Source organism: Microcaecilia unicolor, chromosome 8, assembly GCF_901765095.1.
Source record: "Microcaecilia unicolor chromosome 8, aMicUni1.1, whole genome shotgun sequence".
NCBI lineage: Eukaryota > Metazoa > Chordata > Amphibia > Gymnophiona > Siphonopidae > Microcaecilia > Microcaecilia unicolor.
The window spans coordinates 60804444-60822027 of record NC_044038.1 but is presented as its reverse complement, the minus strand read 5'-3'; the positions used below and the strand labels follow the sequence as shown (position 1 = coordinate 60822027).

Sequence of the window (17584 nt, the reverse complement as noted above, 5' to 3'; positions counted from 1 at the left end):
TCATGAAGCCATGCAGACTTTAATTTTGGCTCAATGGGATGCCCCTGAAGCGAGCCTTAAGGTAGCCAGAGCCATGTCCCGTCTGTACCCTCTGCCTGAGGGTGAACGGGAGGCCTTTCTCTGGCCTACAGTAGACTCTTTAATCACTGCGGTGACTAAGAAGACGGCTCTGCCGGTGGAAGGTGGCATTGCCCTGAAGGACGCTCAGGACAGGAGATTGGAGGCGTCCTTAAGGTCGGCCTTTGAGGCGGCCGCCCTGAGTTTGCAAGCCTCGGTTTGCGGCTCCTATGTGGCCAGGGCATGCCTGACCGTTTTGCAGCGGGCTTCCCCCTTGGATTCTTCCTTGAGGGCGGACTGGCCGGCCCTGGAGTCGGGCCTGGCCTACTTGGCGGACTTGCTGTATGATGTCTTGAGAGCCTCGGCTAAAGGTATGGCTCAGACAGTTTCTGCCCGGCGGTGACTGTGGCTTAAGCACTGGTCGGCTGACCATGCCTCAAAATCTCCCCTTGCCAAGTTGCCTTTTAAAGGCAAACTGCTCTTTGGGGACGAGCTGGACAAGATCGTGACCGAGCTCGGCACATCTAAGGGCAAGAGGTTGCCGGAGGTCAGGACTCGGACCGGCAGTGCTCGCCCTGGTCCCTCCAAGGGCCGATTTCAGGAAGCCCGTCGGTATGACCCGGGCAAGTCGACCTCCTCTTCCTCCTATTTCAAGCGGAACTTCTCCCCCAAGCAGCATTCCTTTCGCAGGGACCACCGTCACGGAGGTTCTTCCTCCGGCCCTCCCCCAGGGTCTCGTACCCAATGATGGGGCCCTGGTCCATGCCCCAGAGCAGATCGGAGGACGGATATCCTCGTTTCTGGGCGAGTGGACCAGGGTAACTTCAGACGCTTCGGTTCTGGAAGTCATCAGAGACGGCTACAAACTAGAGTTCTGCCGGCCCCTAAGAGACGGGTTCGTAAACTCTCCCTGCAAGTCTCCAGTCAAAGCGGCGGCAGTACAGCAGACTTTGGACAACCTGCTCCGCCTGGGCGCGGTGGTCCCAGTGCCAGTAGATCAACTTGGCAAGGGATGTTACTCCATTTACTTTGTGGTGCCAAAGAAGGGAGGTGCTGTGCGGCCTATCTTCGACCTTAAAGGAGTCAATCGGGACTTAAAGATACAGCACTGCCGGATGGAGACTCTCCGCTCCGTAATAGCTGCGGTGAAAAAGGGAGAATTCCTGGCATCCCTGGACATCAAGGAAGCTTACCTACATATTCCCATCTGACCGCCTCATCAGCGCTTTCTGCGCTTTGTGGTACTGGTCCGACACTTCCAGTTCAGAGCCCTCCCGTTCGGGTTGGCTATGGCTCTGCAGACCTTCTCCAAAGTAATGGTGGTCATCGCGGCTTACCTCCGCAAGGAGGGAGTGCAAGTCCATCCCTATCTGGACAACTGGCTGATCCGAGCCCCTTCCTATGCGGAGTGCGGGAGAGCTACAGACAGGGTCATTGCTCTCCTGAACTCCCTGGGATGGATCATCAACTGGGAGACAAGCCAGCTGCGCCCGACTCAGTTCCTGGAGTATCTGGGAGTTCGATTCGACACCCAAGTGGGCAGAGTGTTCCTGCTGGACAACCGGAGCGTCAGACTTCGGACCCAGGTGGACCAGTTCCTAGCCTCTTCTACTCTTCGGGCTTGGGACTATGTGCAGCTGTTGGGCTCTATGACGGCCACGATGGAGGTAGTGCCCTGGGCCAGGGCCAGGGCTCATATGAGACCCCTACAGCACTCCCTTCTGCGCCTGTGGGCGGAAGCGAATCTGGAACAGCTGTCGGCGGCCCACATTGCGGGAGTCGTGAATGTCAAGGCGGACTTTCTCAGTCGCCATACCTTGGATCCTGGAGAGTGGCAACTGTCCGCTCGGGTGTTCTTGGACATCACGAAGCGCTGGGGCCGGCCGAGCCTGGATCTGATGGCGTCCTCGACCAATTGCCAAGTGCCGCGTTTTTTCAGCAGAGGATGGGACCCTCGATCTCTGGGAGTCGATGCTCTTCTCCAGCAGTGGCTAGCACAGGAGCTTCTCTACGTGTTCCCGCCCTGGCCCATGATGGGCAGGGTGCTAGGCGGGGTGGCAAAGCATCCGGGCCGGGTGATCCTGGTGGGTCCGGATTGGCCCAGACGTCCCTGGTATGCGGACTTAATCAGACTCTCGGTGGACGGTCCTCTGCGGCTGCCAGCAGAGCGGGGCCTCTTGCATCAGGGTCCCGTGGTGATGGAGTATCCCTCCCCCTTTGGTCTTATGGCCTGGCTGTTGAGCGGAAGCGGCTGAGGAAGAAGGGCTTCTCAGACAAGGTCATCGCCACTATGCTGAGAGCGAGGAAGCACTCTACTTCTACCACTTACGCCAGGGTTTGGCATACCTTTGCGTCGTGGTGCGAGGCAGGCTCTGTATCGCCCTTCACTGCTCCAGTATCTTCAGTGTTGGCGTTCCTGCAAGAGGGACTGGAGAAAGGCCTGTCGCTCAGTTCGCTGAAAGTCCAGGTGGCGGCTCTAGCTTGCTTCAGGGGTCGTCTGAAGGGGGCTTCCCTGGCTTCACAGCCAGATGTGGTGCGCTTTCTCAAAGGAGTTAATCACCTGCGCCCTCCGCTGCACTCGATAGTGCCTACATGGAATCTCAATCTGGTGCTACGGACCTTGCAGAAGCTGCCCTTCGAGCCCTTGCCAAGGTCATTGCTGAAGGACCTGACGTTGAAAGCGGTCTTCCTGGTGGCTATCACCTCAGCCAGAAGAGTTTCCGAGTTCCAGGCGCTCTCGTGTAGAGAGCCGTTCCTGCGATTCACTAAGGCAGGAGTGTCGATTCGCCCAGTGCCTTCCTTCCTGCCCAAGATTGTTTCTCGATTCCATGTGAATCAGCAGCTTTGCCTACCCTCCTTTCGTAGGGAGGATTACCCAGAGGAGTACCCTGTGCTCAAATACCTGGATGTTAGACGGGTCATCATCAGATACTTGGAAGTGACCAATGATTTCCGGAAGTCGGATCACCTGTTCGTGCTGTTCGCAGGCCCTCATAAGGGTCTGCAGGCATCTAAGCCTACGGTGGCACATTGGGTCAAGGAGACAATCGCGGCAGCTTATATGGCGGCAGGGAAGATTCCGCCTATTCAGCTGAAGGCACACTCTACTAGAGTACAAGCAGCCTCGATGGCGGAGTCCAGATCTGTCTCCTTGGAAGAGATTTGCAGAGCGGCTACTTGGTCGTTGGCTCATACCTTCTCACGTCATTACCGCTTGGATGTGGCTGCTCGGGCCGAGGCCCAGTTTGGGGCTTCAGTGTTGCGTTCAGGGATTTCCATGTTCCGCCCTGGGTGAGTACTGCTTCGGTACATCCCACCAGTCTATGGATTGATCGGCTTGATGATAGGGAAGGTAAAATTATGTATCATACCTGATAATTTTCTTTCCCTTATTCATAGCCGATCAATCCATAGCCCCTCCCAGATATCTGTATTGTTTGTGTTCTGGTTATATTTCAGGTTTAAGTTCAGTCTTCAGTTCCTATTCACGAGGACTTCGTGTTCAAGTTCTTCCAATTGAAGTTTCTTCGAGTTGAGACGATTTTGTGTTACAGTGAGCTGCTGCTTCCTCTCCCCCCGTTTCGGTGGTGGCTGGATTGATAACTAAATTATGCCGGCGCTCCCTCCTGCTTCGTGCGGCTGTAGGGTAGCTTTGTATCCCTCCCGCTTCAGCGGTGTTTGGGTAAGCCAACTCCTCCCGCGGTAGCAGGATAAGCCAGTTCCCCCTGCGTCGGCGGGTGTGGTTTCCTGTCCACTGCCCTGGCGGTGGTGCGCTGGAAAATTTTCCCTCCCCCGCTTCGGTGGTGTTGAGCAGGGCAGAGTGTCCCTTTGTGGGTGTAATTCTCTAAGTGCTGAGTCCTGCGGATGGAGCTTTGATATCGACATACTGGGGAATTTCCGGCAGCACATGACCACATATAGGGAGGCAAAAGATTGCTCTCTATCTCCACCTGCTGGTAGATGGACACAACCCACTAGTCTATGGATTGATTGGCTATGATTAAGGGAAAGAAAATTATCAGGTATGATACATAATTTTACCTTATTGCCACCCATTATGTGGGCAGTAACGGTTCACGTGCTAACTACATGCTAATCAGCGCACAGCAATGTAGCTGCACTAACCAATTAGCGCAGAACACACTCTCTGTTCCAGTGCTAAAAAAATAAATTGTACTTTTTAGCGGGTGAGTAGCCTGTGCACGTGCAAAAATTACCACCGGATGCTTGAGCACACCCTGCAGTAAGCCCTTTTTTGCTGCAGTAGCATGAGTTAGTGCTTATTTCAGCTTAGTAAAAGGTCACCATAGAGCAGCATTTCCCAAACTGTGTGCTGCAAGCACCCCAGTTCGCTGCGGCAAGCTCACAGGGGTGCTGCAGGGCAAATCGGAGTTCACATGCCAAGTGCCATACACCACACATACGCGGACCTCCTCCTGCAAAACAACTGCGCCGGAACAAGCTGCAAGGAGCAGGAAACACACCTCCCCATGCCCCCCCCCCCCTTTTTGTAAAAATTCGTCTGTGTTGCTGATATGAGCTACCAATCACAGCTCAGTTGTGATTAGTCATGGAGCTTGTCTGGGTCTTAAAAGGGCATTCCTGACTGGGAAGTAAGGAAAAAGGCTCTTTGCTTCCCAATCAGGATTGCCCTTTTAGGCTGAGCTGTGATCGGTAGCTTGCCCCAGCCATATGTGGCAGGAAAACAGCAGTCCTCCATCCGAGAGAGTACATAGGTGGCAGAGAGAAAGAGATAGTAAGAAACGCACAATTAAAAAAAAAAGGCTCATACACCATACTGCCCAAATAACTTTCTAGTACATGATGGCAACCAGGGCTGTTATGTTTCTTCATCCTCGTTTGGCCATGTTAACCTCATCTTTTGAGTTTGAACTAGAATTAGGAATAAGTATTTCACAGAGACAGAGGATTCTAACAGGTCAGGGTATGGGAGGTGTAATGCACCTGTCGTAATTATATATTAAGCTTATAAGTACATAAGTACATAAGTAGTGCCATACTGGGAAAGACCAAAGGTCCATCTAGCCCAGCATCCTGTCACCGACAGTGGCCAATCCAGGTCAAGGGCACCTGGCACGCTCCCCAAACGTAAAAACATTCCAGACAAGTTATACCTAAAAATGCGGAATTTTTCCAAGTCCATTTAATAGCGGTCTATGGACTTGTCCTTTAGGAATCTATCTAACCCCTTTTTAAACTCCGTCAAGCTAACCGCCCGTACCACGTTCTCCGGCAACGAATTCCAGAGTCTAATTACACGTTGGGTGAAGAAAACTTTTCTCCGATTCGTTTTAAATTTACCACACTGTAGCTTCAACTCATGCCCTCTAGTCCTAGTATTTTTGGATAGCGTGAACAGTCGCTTCACATCCACCCGATCCATTCCACTCATTATTTTATACACTTCTATCATATCTCCCCTCAGCCGTCTCTTCTCCAAGCTGAAAAGCCCTAGCCTTCTCAGCCTCTCTTCATAGGAAAGTCGTCCCATCCCCACTATCATTTTCGTCGCCCTTCGCTGTACCTTTTCCAATTCTACTATATCTTTTTTGAGATACGGAGACCAGTACTGAACACAATACTCCAGGTGCGGTCGCACCATGGAGCGATACAACGGCATTATAACATCCGCACACCTGGACTCCATACCCTTCCTAATAACACCCAACATTCTATTCGCTTTCCTAGCCGCAGCAGCACACTGAGCAGAAGGTTTCAGCATATCATCGACGACGACACCCAGATCCCTTTCTTGATCCGTAACTCCTAACGCGGAACCTTGCAAGACGTAGCTATAATTCGGGTTCCTCTTACCCACATGCATCACTTTGCACTTGTCAACATTGAACTTCATCTGCCACTTGCACGCCCATTCTCCCAGTCTCGCAAGGTCCTCCTGTAATCGTTCACATTCCTCCTGCGACTTGACGACCCTGAATAATTTTGTGTCATCGGCGAATTTAATTACCTCACTAGTTATTCCCATCTCTAGGTCATTTATAAATACATTAAAAAGCAACGGACCCAGCACAGACCCCTGCGGGACCCCACTAACTACCCTCCACCACTGAGAATACTGGCCACGCAATCCTACTCTCTGCTTCCTATCTTTCAACCAGTTCTTAATCCATAATAATACCCTACCTCCGATTCCATGACTCTGCAATTTCTTCAGGAGTCTTTCGTGCGGCACTTTGTCAAACGCCTTCTGAAAATCCAGATATACAATATCAACCGGCTCCCCATTGTCCACATGTTTGCTTACCCCCTCAAAAAAATGCATTAGATTGGTGAGGCAAGACTTCCCTTCACTAAATCCGTGCTGACTTTGTCTCATCAGTCCATGTTTTTGTATATGCTCTGCAATTTTATTCTTAATAATAGCCTCCACCATCTTGCCCGGCACCGACGTCAGACTCACCGGTCTATAATTTCCCGGATCTCCTCTGGAACCCTTCTTAAAAATCGGAGTAACATTGGCTACCCTCCAGTCTTCCGGTACTACACTCGATTTTAGGGACAGATTGCATATTTCTAACAGTAGCTCCGCAAGTTCATTTTTTAGTTCTATTAATACTATTAGCTGTGTTTTGCATTCTCATTTAGCTTATTGATTTCACTGTGAGAGTCAGGGTATTAGTAAAATGCACTTCTGCTGTTGTGTTGGAGTTACTTGAAAACCCAGAGTTTCATGGGTCAGCATGTTATTTGGACATTGTCAAAAAGGCCCAAATAACGTGCAGACCCATCAAACTCTGGGGTTTTTCAGTTAAGTGCAGCACAACAGCTAGCTGGCTAGTAGTGGTAAATAACAGCTACAGCTATGCCAGGCTAGGCCCCTTTCACACACTCACTCTTTTGACTTAGGGTTGCTTTGAAAAAAATTACTGATACACTAGCAGGCTTATTTTTGAAACAGAAGGACGCCCATCTTCCGACACAAATCGGAAGATGGGCGTCCTTCTCACAGGGTCACCCAAATCGGTATAATCGAAAGCCAATTTTGGGCACCCCAACTGTTTTTTGTCACGGGGATGACCAAAGTTCCCGGGGGGGGGGGGACATTTGAGGCGTAGTGAAGGCGGGACTTGGGCTTGCCTAACACATGGGCATCCTCGACCCATATTGGAAATAGTGGGTGCAGTGCACTTCAGGCAGGCGGACCCAGGCCCATCCCCCCCCAGCTGTTAGTTTGTGGTGGTAAATGTGAGCCTTCCAAAACCCACCAGAAACCCACTGTACCCACATGTAGGTGCCCCCCTTCACCCGTAAGGACTATGGTAGTGGTGTACAGTGGTGGGTAGTGGGTTTTGGGGGGCTCAGCACATAAGGTAAGGGAGCTATGTACCTGGGATCTTTTTCTGAAGTCCACTGCAGTGCCCTCTAGGGTGCCCGGTTGGTGTCCTGGCCTGTGAGGGGTACCAGTGCACTACGAATACTGGCTCCTCCCATGACCAAAGGGCTTGCATTTGGTTGTTTCTGAGATGGGCGTCCTTGGTTTCCATTATCACCGAAAATCAAACGACCAAGTCTAGGGATGACCATCTGTAAGGACGACCTAAATTTCAAGATTTGGGCGTCCCCGATCGTATTATCGAAACGAAAGATGGGCGTCCATCTTGTTTCGATAATATGGGTTTCCCTGCCCCTCCATCGGGATGTTTTGCGAGGACGTCCTCAGCAAAACTTGGGCATCCCTTTTGATTATGCCCCTCTAAGGGTGCCTTGACCAGAGAAAGTTTGGGAGCCACTGCCATAGTGTATTGGCATAGTTTCACTGATCATTGGATTATATGGTAAAGAAAGAACTACAAAGAAGCAGAATGGACTTTAAGTTCAAAGTTATGAGGCAGGTGACATCTCTTGTTGTCCTTTTTTAAATTTTCAGTGTGTAGATGGCACCAGAAAAAAAAATGGCACTCTCTAGTGTTGCATACTGTGACAATCTAACTGTCATTTCTAGTTGGTGGTATTCATTGCAGGTGCTAGAGGGCCACAAATAATGTGCATGAGAGAGATTTGCAATCCCACTGCCTCCATTGTATGCAAATCTGTCTTATGCATATTCATTAGGTATTTTTCAAGGACTGGAAATGAATACCATTGCTTGGTTTTCTTTGCAGTTACATAGTAACATAGTAGATGACGGCAGAAAAAGACCTGCATGGTCCATCTAGTCTGCCCAAGATAAACTCATATCTTGAATTTGTACCTGTCTTTTTCAGGGCACAAACCGTATAAGTCTGCCCAGCAGTATTTCCCGCCTCCCAACCACCAGTCCCGTCTCCCATCACCGGCTCTGGTACAGACCGTATAAGTCTGCCCTCCCCTATCCTAGCCTCCCAACCACCAACCCCTCTTCCCCCCACCTGCTCCGCCACCCAATTTCAGCTAAGCTTCTGAGGATCCATTCCTGCTGCACAGGATTCCTTTATGCATATCCCATGCATGTTTGAATTCCGTTACCGTTTTCATCTCCACCACCTCCCGCGGGAGGGCAATCCAAGCATCCACCACCCTCTCCGTGAAAAAATACTTCCTGACATCTTTTTTGATCAGTTTTGATATCAACCTTGAAGTAACTATACATAGGAAGTCAAATACGTTGGCGTTTAACTTTAACAAAGGAGACTATGATAAAATGAGAAGAACGGTTAAAAAAAAAAACTTAGGGGGGCAACTGAGAGGGTAAAAACTGTACAACAGGCATGGACGCTGTTCAAAAATACCATCCTGGAGGCCCAGGCCAAACATATTCCGTGAATTAGAAAAGAAAGATGGAAGTCCAAAAGACAGCCGGCGTGGTTGAAAAGTGAGGTGAAGGAAGATATTAGGGCTAAAAGAAACGCCTTCAGAAAATGGAAGAAGGAACCATCTGAAAATAACAAGAAGCAGCATAAGGAGTGTCAAAGCAAATGCAAGGCGCAGATAAAGAAGGCCAAGAGGGATTACGAAAAAAAAGCATTAGAGGCAAAAAAAAAACATAGTAAAAATTTCTTTCGGAATATTAAAAGCAGGAAGCCAGCAAAAGAATCGGTTGGGCCGCTGGATGACCAAGGGGTAAAAGGGGCGATCAAGGAAGACAAAGATGTAGCGGAGAAATTGAATGAATTCTTTGCTTCGGTCGTCACCAAGGAAGATTTGGGTGGGATACTGGTGTCGGAAATGGTATTTCAAGCGGATGAGTCAGAGAAACTTACTGACTTCAGGGTAAACCTGGAGGACGTAATGGGGCAGTTCAGCAAACTGAAGAGTAGCAGATCTCCTGGGTACTGATAGAACTGAAAAATGAGCTTGCGGAGTTACTGTTAGTGATATGCAATTTATCCTTAAAATCAAGTGTGGTACCGGAAGATTGGATGGTGGCCAATGTAACGCCGATTTTTTTAAAAAGGTTCCAGGGGAGATCCGGGAAATTATAGACCGGTGAGTCTGACGTCGGTACCGGGGAAAATGCTAGAGGCTATTATTAAAAACAAAATTACAGAGCACATCCAAGGACATGGATTACTGAGACCAAGTCAGCACGGTTTTTGTGTGGGGAAATCTTGCCTGACCAATTTACTTCAATTCTTTGAAGGAGTAAGCAAACATGTGGACAAAGGGGAGCCGGTTGATATTGTGACAAGGTACCTCATGAAAGGCTACAGAGGAAATTGGAGGGTCATGGGATAGGAGGAAATGTCTTATTGTGGATTAAAAACTGGTTGAAGGATGGGAAACAGGGAGTGGGGTTAAATGGGCAGTATTCACAATGGAGAAGGGTAGTTAGTGGGGTTCCTCAGGGGTCTGTGCTAGGAATGCTGCTTTTTAATATATTTATAAATGATTTAGAGATGGGAGTAACTAGCGAGGTAATTAAATTTGCTGATGACACAAAGTTATTCAAAGTCGTTAACTCGCGACAGGATTGTGAAAAATTACAGAAGGACCTTACGAGACTGGGAGACTGGGCGGCTAAATGGCAGATGACGTTTAATGTGAGCGAGTGCAAGGTGATGCATGTGGGAAAAAAGAACCCGAATTATAGCTACGTCATGCAAGGTTCCACGTTAGGAATTATGGACCAAGAAAGGGATCTGGCTGTTGTCGTTGATAATACACTGCTCAGAAAGCGAATATAATGTTGCGTATTATTAGGAAAGGTATGGAAAACAGGTGTGAGGATGTTATAATGCCGTTATATTGCTCCATTGTGCGACCGCACCTTGAGTATTGTGTTCAATTCTGGTCGCCGCATCTCAAGAAAGATATAGTAGAATTGGAAAAGGTTTAGCGAAAGGCAACTAAAATGATAGCGGGGATGGGATGACTTCCCTATGAAGAAAGACTAAGGAGGCTAGGGCTTTTCAGCTTGGAAAAGAGACGGCTGAGGGTAGACATGATAGAGGTATATAAAATAATGAGTGGAGTGGAACAGGTGGATGTGAAGCGTCTGTTCACGCTTCCCACAAATACTAGGACTAGGGGGCATGCGATGAAACTACAGTGTAGCAAATTTAAAACAAATTGGAGAAAATGTTTCTTCACCCAACGCATAATTAAACTCTGGAATTCGTTGCCGGAGAACGTGGTGAAGGAGGTTAGCTTGGCAGAGTTTAAAAAGGGGTTAGATGGTTTCCTAAAGGACAAGTCCATAAACCAGTACTAAATGACTTGGGAAAAATCCAAATTTCCAGGAATAACATGTATAGAATGTTTGGGAAGCTTGCCAGGTGCCCTTGGCCTGGATTGGCTGCTGTTGGGGACAGGATGATGGGTTCGATAGACCCTTGGTCTTTTCCCAGTGTGGCATTACTTATGTACTATTTTAAAGAGCTAAATTAATGTTTTTAGCACCGTGAAACAGTGTGCTGCTTTAAACTTATGGCAAAGGACGCTGGATGGTGATAAGAACGTGACTGATAGTGTAGTGACCTGCTTGACCAATCAACTGCTGCTATTTTATAATGCACTGAAGCTGGTAATGGTTTGATCTCTTGTTCACCTCTTCATGTTCTTGATGTATCTTCCTCTCTTTGGCCAGCTTGTAGCATGAAAAGATATTTCTTTTATTTTTTTATTTATGCTTTACAATATAATTACAAGTATTACACTTGAAAAGAAAATCAGACTTAAATTTTTCTATATATTACAGTAACCCATTGAAATACTTGAGGAAAATTAAATATATGTAAAAGGAAAATTATAACAAAGAATATTGTAGTACTAGTCTTCTTTAGACCTTAAAAAGTGGGGGGAAGAGTATAAACATTCTTCAGGAGATAAATTAGGTATGAAATCAAAGAAATGCATTGCACCCACACAGACTAATTATTCATATTCTCAATCTAGACATCAATTTGATCTCAGCTTCTTATCATTTATAAAGGTCTTTAAGTGTTCTGGATCAAAAAAAATATATTTGAGCCCAATATATTTTACCACACATTTACAGGGGTAATTAAGATGAAATGAGGCTCCTATAGACAAAACATCTTTCCTTAAAGTCAAAAAAAATCTTCTTCTATCTTGTGTTTGCTTTGTAACGTCCATATAAATCCAAATCTTTTCGCCATAAAACTGAAGTTGAGAATTTCTAAAGTATAATCGCTTAATCGCTTCTAAATCTTGTTCAAAAATGAAAGAGGCTATTAAAGTCTTACATTCCAAAATTTCAAATGAAGAAGATTCTAGAATATCCGTTAGGTTCAATTGATCTTGATTTTTTTCTTTTTCAGTCTGTTGTTCCATATTTAATGCTTCATCCGATTTTTTTTTATGCATTATATAATATACTCGATTTACGAAAAAGATATTTCTTACTGATTTCATCCCATTTCTCCTTTGCTGGAGATCCATGCTACTGATCTTTTTTTTTTTCTCTTTCAGTATATCATGCAGTGGGATTTAGACAAGATTATTCAGAATCTGCAGAAGCAGGAAGACGTCAGATTGAACTCTGAGGAGACCTTCCGCCCAGAAGCAGATTGCAAGGATGTTTCTAGTAAGAGTTTTAACAAGTAGATTGAGTAATTCTGTTTGACATGATAAATGCAGCATAAGTCCCAAACACTAATCCAAGAAAAACTTTCACCTTTTTTATTGTTATTGTTGTTTTTGTTGTTGTTAATTCCTAAAGAATGGTGTGTTGTAAAAAGCATAGAACCCAATATTTAAAAAAAAAATGTTGAGCATCATAAATATAGGCTCCAAAGTTGGCTCTTAAATTTGTGCCCTTTTTTCAGCCAAACTTACCCCGTCCCCATTTTTACAAAGCTGCGCTATCAGCGGCCAGTGCGGTAATGCCAACACAGCCCATTCAAAGCAAATGGGCTTTGTCGACATTGTTGTGTGGCTTTGTAAAATGGGGGTGGGGGGTAGGAGCTAATGTTGTCGCATGAGCATTTACTGCCACTCATTTTGTAGGCGGTAAGGGCTCACGTGCTATCCGTGCAGGTAACCAGTTAGTTAGCTAATATAGATAAGCTAACTGTTTAGGACAGGATTGCTCACTCTCTGCCCCTGACACACCCCCTCAATTGGCAGTTATCACAGGATGCCTGAGTATGTCCCACGATACACCATTTTAAGGGTTGGTATTGGGGCTGATTCTATTCAACGTATTTGTGAGTGTCATTGTCAAAGGGTTAGAAGGGAAAGTTTGCCTTTTTGCAGACAGCATGAAGATTTTTAACAGAGTGGACACCCCGGAGGGAGTGGACAACATGAGAAGTGATCTAAAAAGATTAGAATGGTCTAATGTTTAATGCAAATAAATGTGGAGTGTAGAAATTGAAAATAGTTGTTTTTGCTAGGGGGGAGAGGGTGATAACTACAAACTGGGAGAGGGACTTTGGGGTGATAGTGTCAGAGGATCTTAAGGCAGTGAAACAATGTGACAGGGCAGTGGCTGTAACCAGAAGGGTGCTAGGGTGCATAGAGAGAAACATATGGAGTAGAAGAAAGGAGGTGTTAATGCCTTTGTACACGTTGTTGGTGAGACTGTATCTTGCTAAGGACATCGAAAGACCTGAGGCAGTTCAGAGGAAGGTGACAAAAATGATGTGGGGCTTGTGCCAAAAGATGTATGAGACAAGACTTGAAGACCTCAATATGTACACCCTAGAGGAAAAGAGGGATGGGGGAATATGATACTGACTTTACATATTTAAAAAGTATTAATATGCAAACTAATCTTTTTCAGAGATGGGGAAGTGGTGGAACTAGAGGTCATGAGTTGAGGTTGCCGGGTGGGAGACTTAGAAGCAATGTCAGGAAATACTGTGTGATATGATACAGACGTTCAAATATTTGAAAGGTATTAATCCGCAAACAAATCTTTTCCGGAGATGGGAAGGCGGTAGAACGAGAGGACATGAAATGAGATTGAAGGGGGGCAGGAAAGATGTCAGGAAGTATTTTTTCACAGAGAGGGTGGTGGATGCTTGGAGTGCCCTCCCGCGGGAGGTGGTGGAGATGAAAACGGTAACGGAATTCAAACATGTGTGGGATATACATAAAGGAATCCTGTGCAGAAGGAATGGATCCTCAGAAGCTTAGCCAAAATTGGGTGGCGGAGCAGGTGGGGGGAAGAGGGGTTGGTGGTTGGGAGGCGAGGATAGTGGAGGGCAGACTTATACGGTCTGTGCCAGAGCCGGTGATGGGAGGCGGGGAATCCTGCTGGGCAGACTTATACGGTCTGTGCCCTGAAAAGACAGGTACAAATCAAGGTAAGGTATACACATATGAATTTATCTTGTTGGGCAGACTGGATGGACCATGCAGGTCTTTTTCTGCTGTCATCTACTATGTTACTATGTGGATGTGGAATACCCTTCCATGGAAGGTTGTGAAGACAAAAACGGTGACAGAATTCAAGAATGTATAGGATAAACACAGAGGTACACTAAATAGAAAAAGGATGGAATGTAATTAAAGCAAAACTTAAATGACCTCATAATTGGAGTGAGCTTTGACGGCAGCTTGGGAAATATTGACCAGTGCCAGGCAGACTATGGTCTAGGTCCCATAAATAGCAAAAACAGTTTCTTTGTTACCTGCTTTTGATAAAAGTGGGATACAAATAAACATTAAAATAAATAAGTATATCAGGATCAAGCCTGGAGTGGGCTTTGACAGCTATTCCAGTAGTTGGGAAGTAGGTCTGGTGCTGGGTAGACTTCTATGGTCTGTGTCCCAAAATTGTCAGGGAGAGATAGAGATTAAATATACCAGTGTTTAATCAGGAAGAAGTGAAACCTGTACAGAGTGCAAGAATCAATTCTGGCCGTTAGGCAGACTAGATGGACCGTGCAGTTCTTTATTTGCCGACATTTACATAAATAGCAATAATCCAACTATGCGCTATTCTGTAAGTATGAGCATAATTTCAATAGTGTGTACTTTCTAGGTAGATGTACACAGAGTCAGAGTTTGGGTAGCGTATGAATGGGGCACACACTTGTTACATGCATATCTTCCAAATAAAGGGGATGGGACGACTTTCCTATGAGAAAAGGCTAAAGAGGCTAGGGCTTTTCAGCTTGGAGAAGAGACGACTGAGGGGAGATATGATACCCTTATTCACTTGTTCAGAACCCTTATTTTATCATCCTCACTTTAATATTCCTTTATCTCTTGTTTGTCCTGTTTGTCTGTCCGAATTAGATTGTAAGCTCTGTCGAGCAGAGACTGTCTCTTCATGTTCAAGTGTAGAGCGCTGCATACGTCTAGTAGCGCTATAGAAATAAGTAGTAGTAGTAGAGATCAATAAAATACTCAGTGGAATGGTAGACATGAATCGTTTGTGTACTCTTTCCAAAAATGCTAGGACTAGGGAGCATGCAATGAAGCTACTAAGTAGTAAATTTAAAACAAATCAGAGAAAATATTTCATCACTTAATGTGTAATTAAACTCTGGAATTCGTTGCTGGAGAGTTGTAGTAAAAGCAGTTAGCTTGGCAGGGTTTAAAAAAGGTTTGGATAAATTCCTATAAGTCCATAAGCATTATTAAGGTCGGCTTGGGAAAAACCACTGCTTATTTCTAGGTTAAGCAGCATAAAATCTGTTTTTACCATTTGGGATCTTACAGTTACTTGTGACCTGGATTGGCCACTATTGGAAACAGGATACTGGGCTTGATGGACTTTCAGTCTGTCCCAGTGGGCAATGCTTATGTTCTTATGTTATATGTAAATCTAGTTCTCCATATACAGATGGATAATGCAGCCACAACTGGCTGTTTCTTCCTCTCGAGCTGTTACTGCAGAGCTGCCTTCTCTAGTGTCAGTTAAAATTTTTAGCCAATGAGTTTCATCTCTCCCTTCCCACCTCAGCCCTCTCCTCTCAATTCTGAGGGAAGGAAAATTAGAAATGTCACTCTCCAAACCCTGTGCTGACCTGAAGGACCTCATGTAGGTACTGGAGGGCTCAAGAGCAACATCAGAAACTAGTAAAAATTTCCCGATGAGCTCACCCGGAGTACTAATGGGAGATGTACAAGTAAAACAGCACTACCTGCAATTTCTCCGAGGACAAGCAGGCTGCTTGTTCTCACGACTGGGTTGATGTCCACAGCAGCCCCCACCAACCGGAACAAAACTTCGCAGGCGGTCCCGCACGTAGGGCACGCCCACCGCGCATGCGCGGCCGTCTTCCCGCCCGTGCGCGACCGTTCCCGCTCAGTTTTTTCCTTTTCCACGCTGGGGAGAGACGTGCTATCGTCTCTCTCTCTGTCAGCTCCGGAAACCAGATCGCGGCCTAGCCGCGGGTTTTTTCTCCTACTTACGCGTTCGCGTATTTCTTTCTTTTCACTTGTTGAAAAAAAAAAAAAAGAGAGTCCCCTCGTTGTTTTTAGCGCTAGGGCGCTTCGTTGCAGCCTTGTGGCCGCGCGGTCGTTTCTTTTTCGGGTGTGCTTTTCACCGCCACCATCGATGACTTTGACTTCGCCGACGCAATTTTTCCGTCGATGTCCTTGAAGGTCCCGAGCGGATTCAAGAAGTGTGGTCGGTGCAGCCGGCAGATCTCACAGACCGATACCCACGCGTGGTGCCTCCAGTGCCTCGGGCCGGAGCATAATACCAAGACGTGCACCTTGTGTCTCGGCTTACGGAAGCGGACACAGGTGGCGAGACAAGTTCTTCGGGACCGTCTTTTCGGAACTTGCGCCGGCCCCTCGACGTCGACGTTGACGGCATCGGTGTCGACGGCCGGGTCTTCGGTACCGGTACCGATGTCGACGAAATCAGCGCCGACGATGGCACTGACCCCAGGAATACAGGTACCGTTGGTCCGCCGGCCTGCCAGCGACGGCGGAGGTGAGCGGCCGTGCAGGCAATCGGCCCCGGCCACTCCCTCTACCCAGGGCCATCGGGACCGAACCCTGTCAGACCCGATTCCTCGAGGCCGGGGAGATTCTACATCCTGTTCCTCTCTGCCACTGAGCGCCGATGACGGACACTGAAAGAAAACCAAAAAACACCGTCATCGGTCGCCCACGGCGCACAGGACTGCCAGCTCCGGCACCTCGAGAGATGACTCGACGCCGAGGAAGCGGCAGTGCAGAGAGGAGCGTTCCCCCCCGGTTGAAGAGGTGTCACTGCGTCAGTCCGCGGGTACTTCGGTACCGTCTCCTGGACCCGAGCAGCTTCCAGCATCGACACCTACACCAGCCCCCCTGCCTTTCCCAACAGCGGGCCTTGACGAGTGCCTCCGAGCCATCCTTCCGGAGATTCTGGAAAAGCTGATGCGCCAGGCTCTGCCGGCACCGGGGGTGCTTGCGCCCCCGGCACCGTTGATGGAGGCGCCGGTGTGCTCTAGCCCGATGCCGCGACCTCTGACGCCGACGCCGCTTGCGGCACCGGTGTCGACCGCCACGCAGGTGGAGTCCCCGTTGATGTCGATGGAGGGAGCTTCATCCCCGCCGGCGCGGGAGTCCACTGCTCGACGCCATCACCGAGGACATGGTTCCTCGCAGTCGAGATGGGCCCGGTTGAGGTCTGAGCTGCAGGAGCTCATGTCCGACACCGAGGAAGAGGCCTCATGGGGGGAGGAGGAGGACCCCAGATATTTCTCCTCAGAGGAGGGCCTTCCCTCCGACCCCACTCCTTCACCGGAGAAGAAGCTCTCGCCCCCTGAGAGCCTCTCCTTTGCCTCCTTCGTCAGGGATATGTCTATTTGCATCCCCTTTCCCGTGGTCTCTGTGGATGAGCCGAGGGCTGAGATGCTCGAAGTCCTTGACTATCCATCACCACCTAGAGAGTCTTCCACGGTGCCGTTGCACAATGTCCTCAAAGAGACACTGCTTCGGAACTGGCTGAAGCCATTAACTAACCCCACCATTCCCAAGAAAGCGGAGTCCCAATACAGGATCCACTGTGACCCAGAGTTGATGAGGCCTCAATTGCCTCATGACTCGGCGGTCGTGGACTCTGCTCTCAAGAGAGCACGGAGTTCGAGGGATACCGCCTCGGCGCCCCCTGGGGCGGGAGTCTCGCACTCTGGACTCGTTTGGGAGGAAGGCC

General features: G+C 47.8%; 1 protein-coding gene across 1 annotated transcript in view; it reads left to right on the top strand.

Annotated features, from left to right (window-relative positions):
- The window catches only part of C8H16orf71 (chromosome 8 C16orf71 homolog), a 185227-nt gene that overhangs the window by 42992 nt on the left and 124651 nt on the right, over window positions 1-17584 (top strand). The window contains exon 5 of the mRNA XM_030211925.1: window positions 11950-12064. Within this exon, the coding sequence (XP_030067785.1) occupies window positions 11950-12064 (115 nt within the window). The remainder of the gene's footprint in view (window positions 1-11949; window positions 12065-17584) is intronic.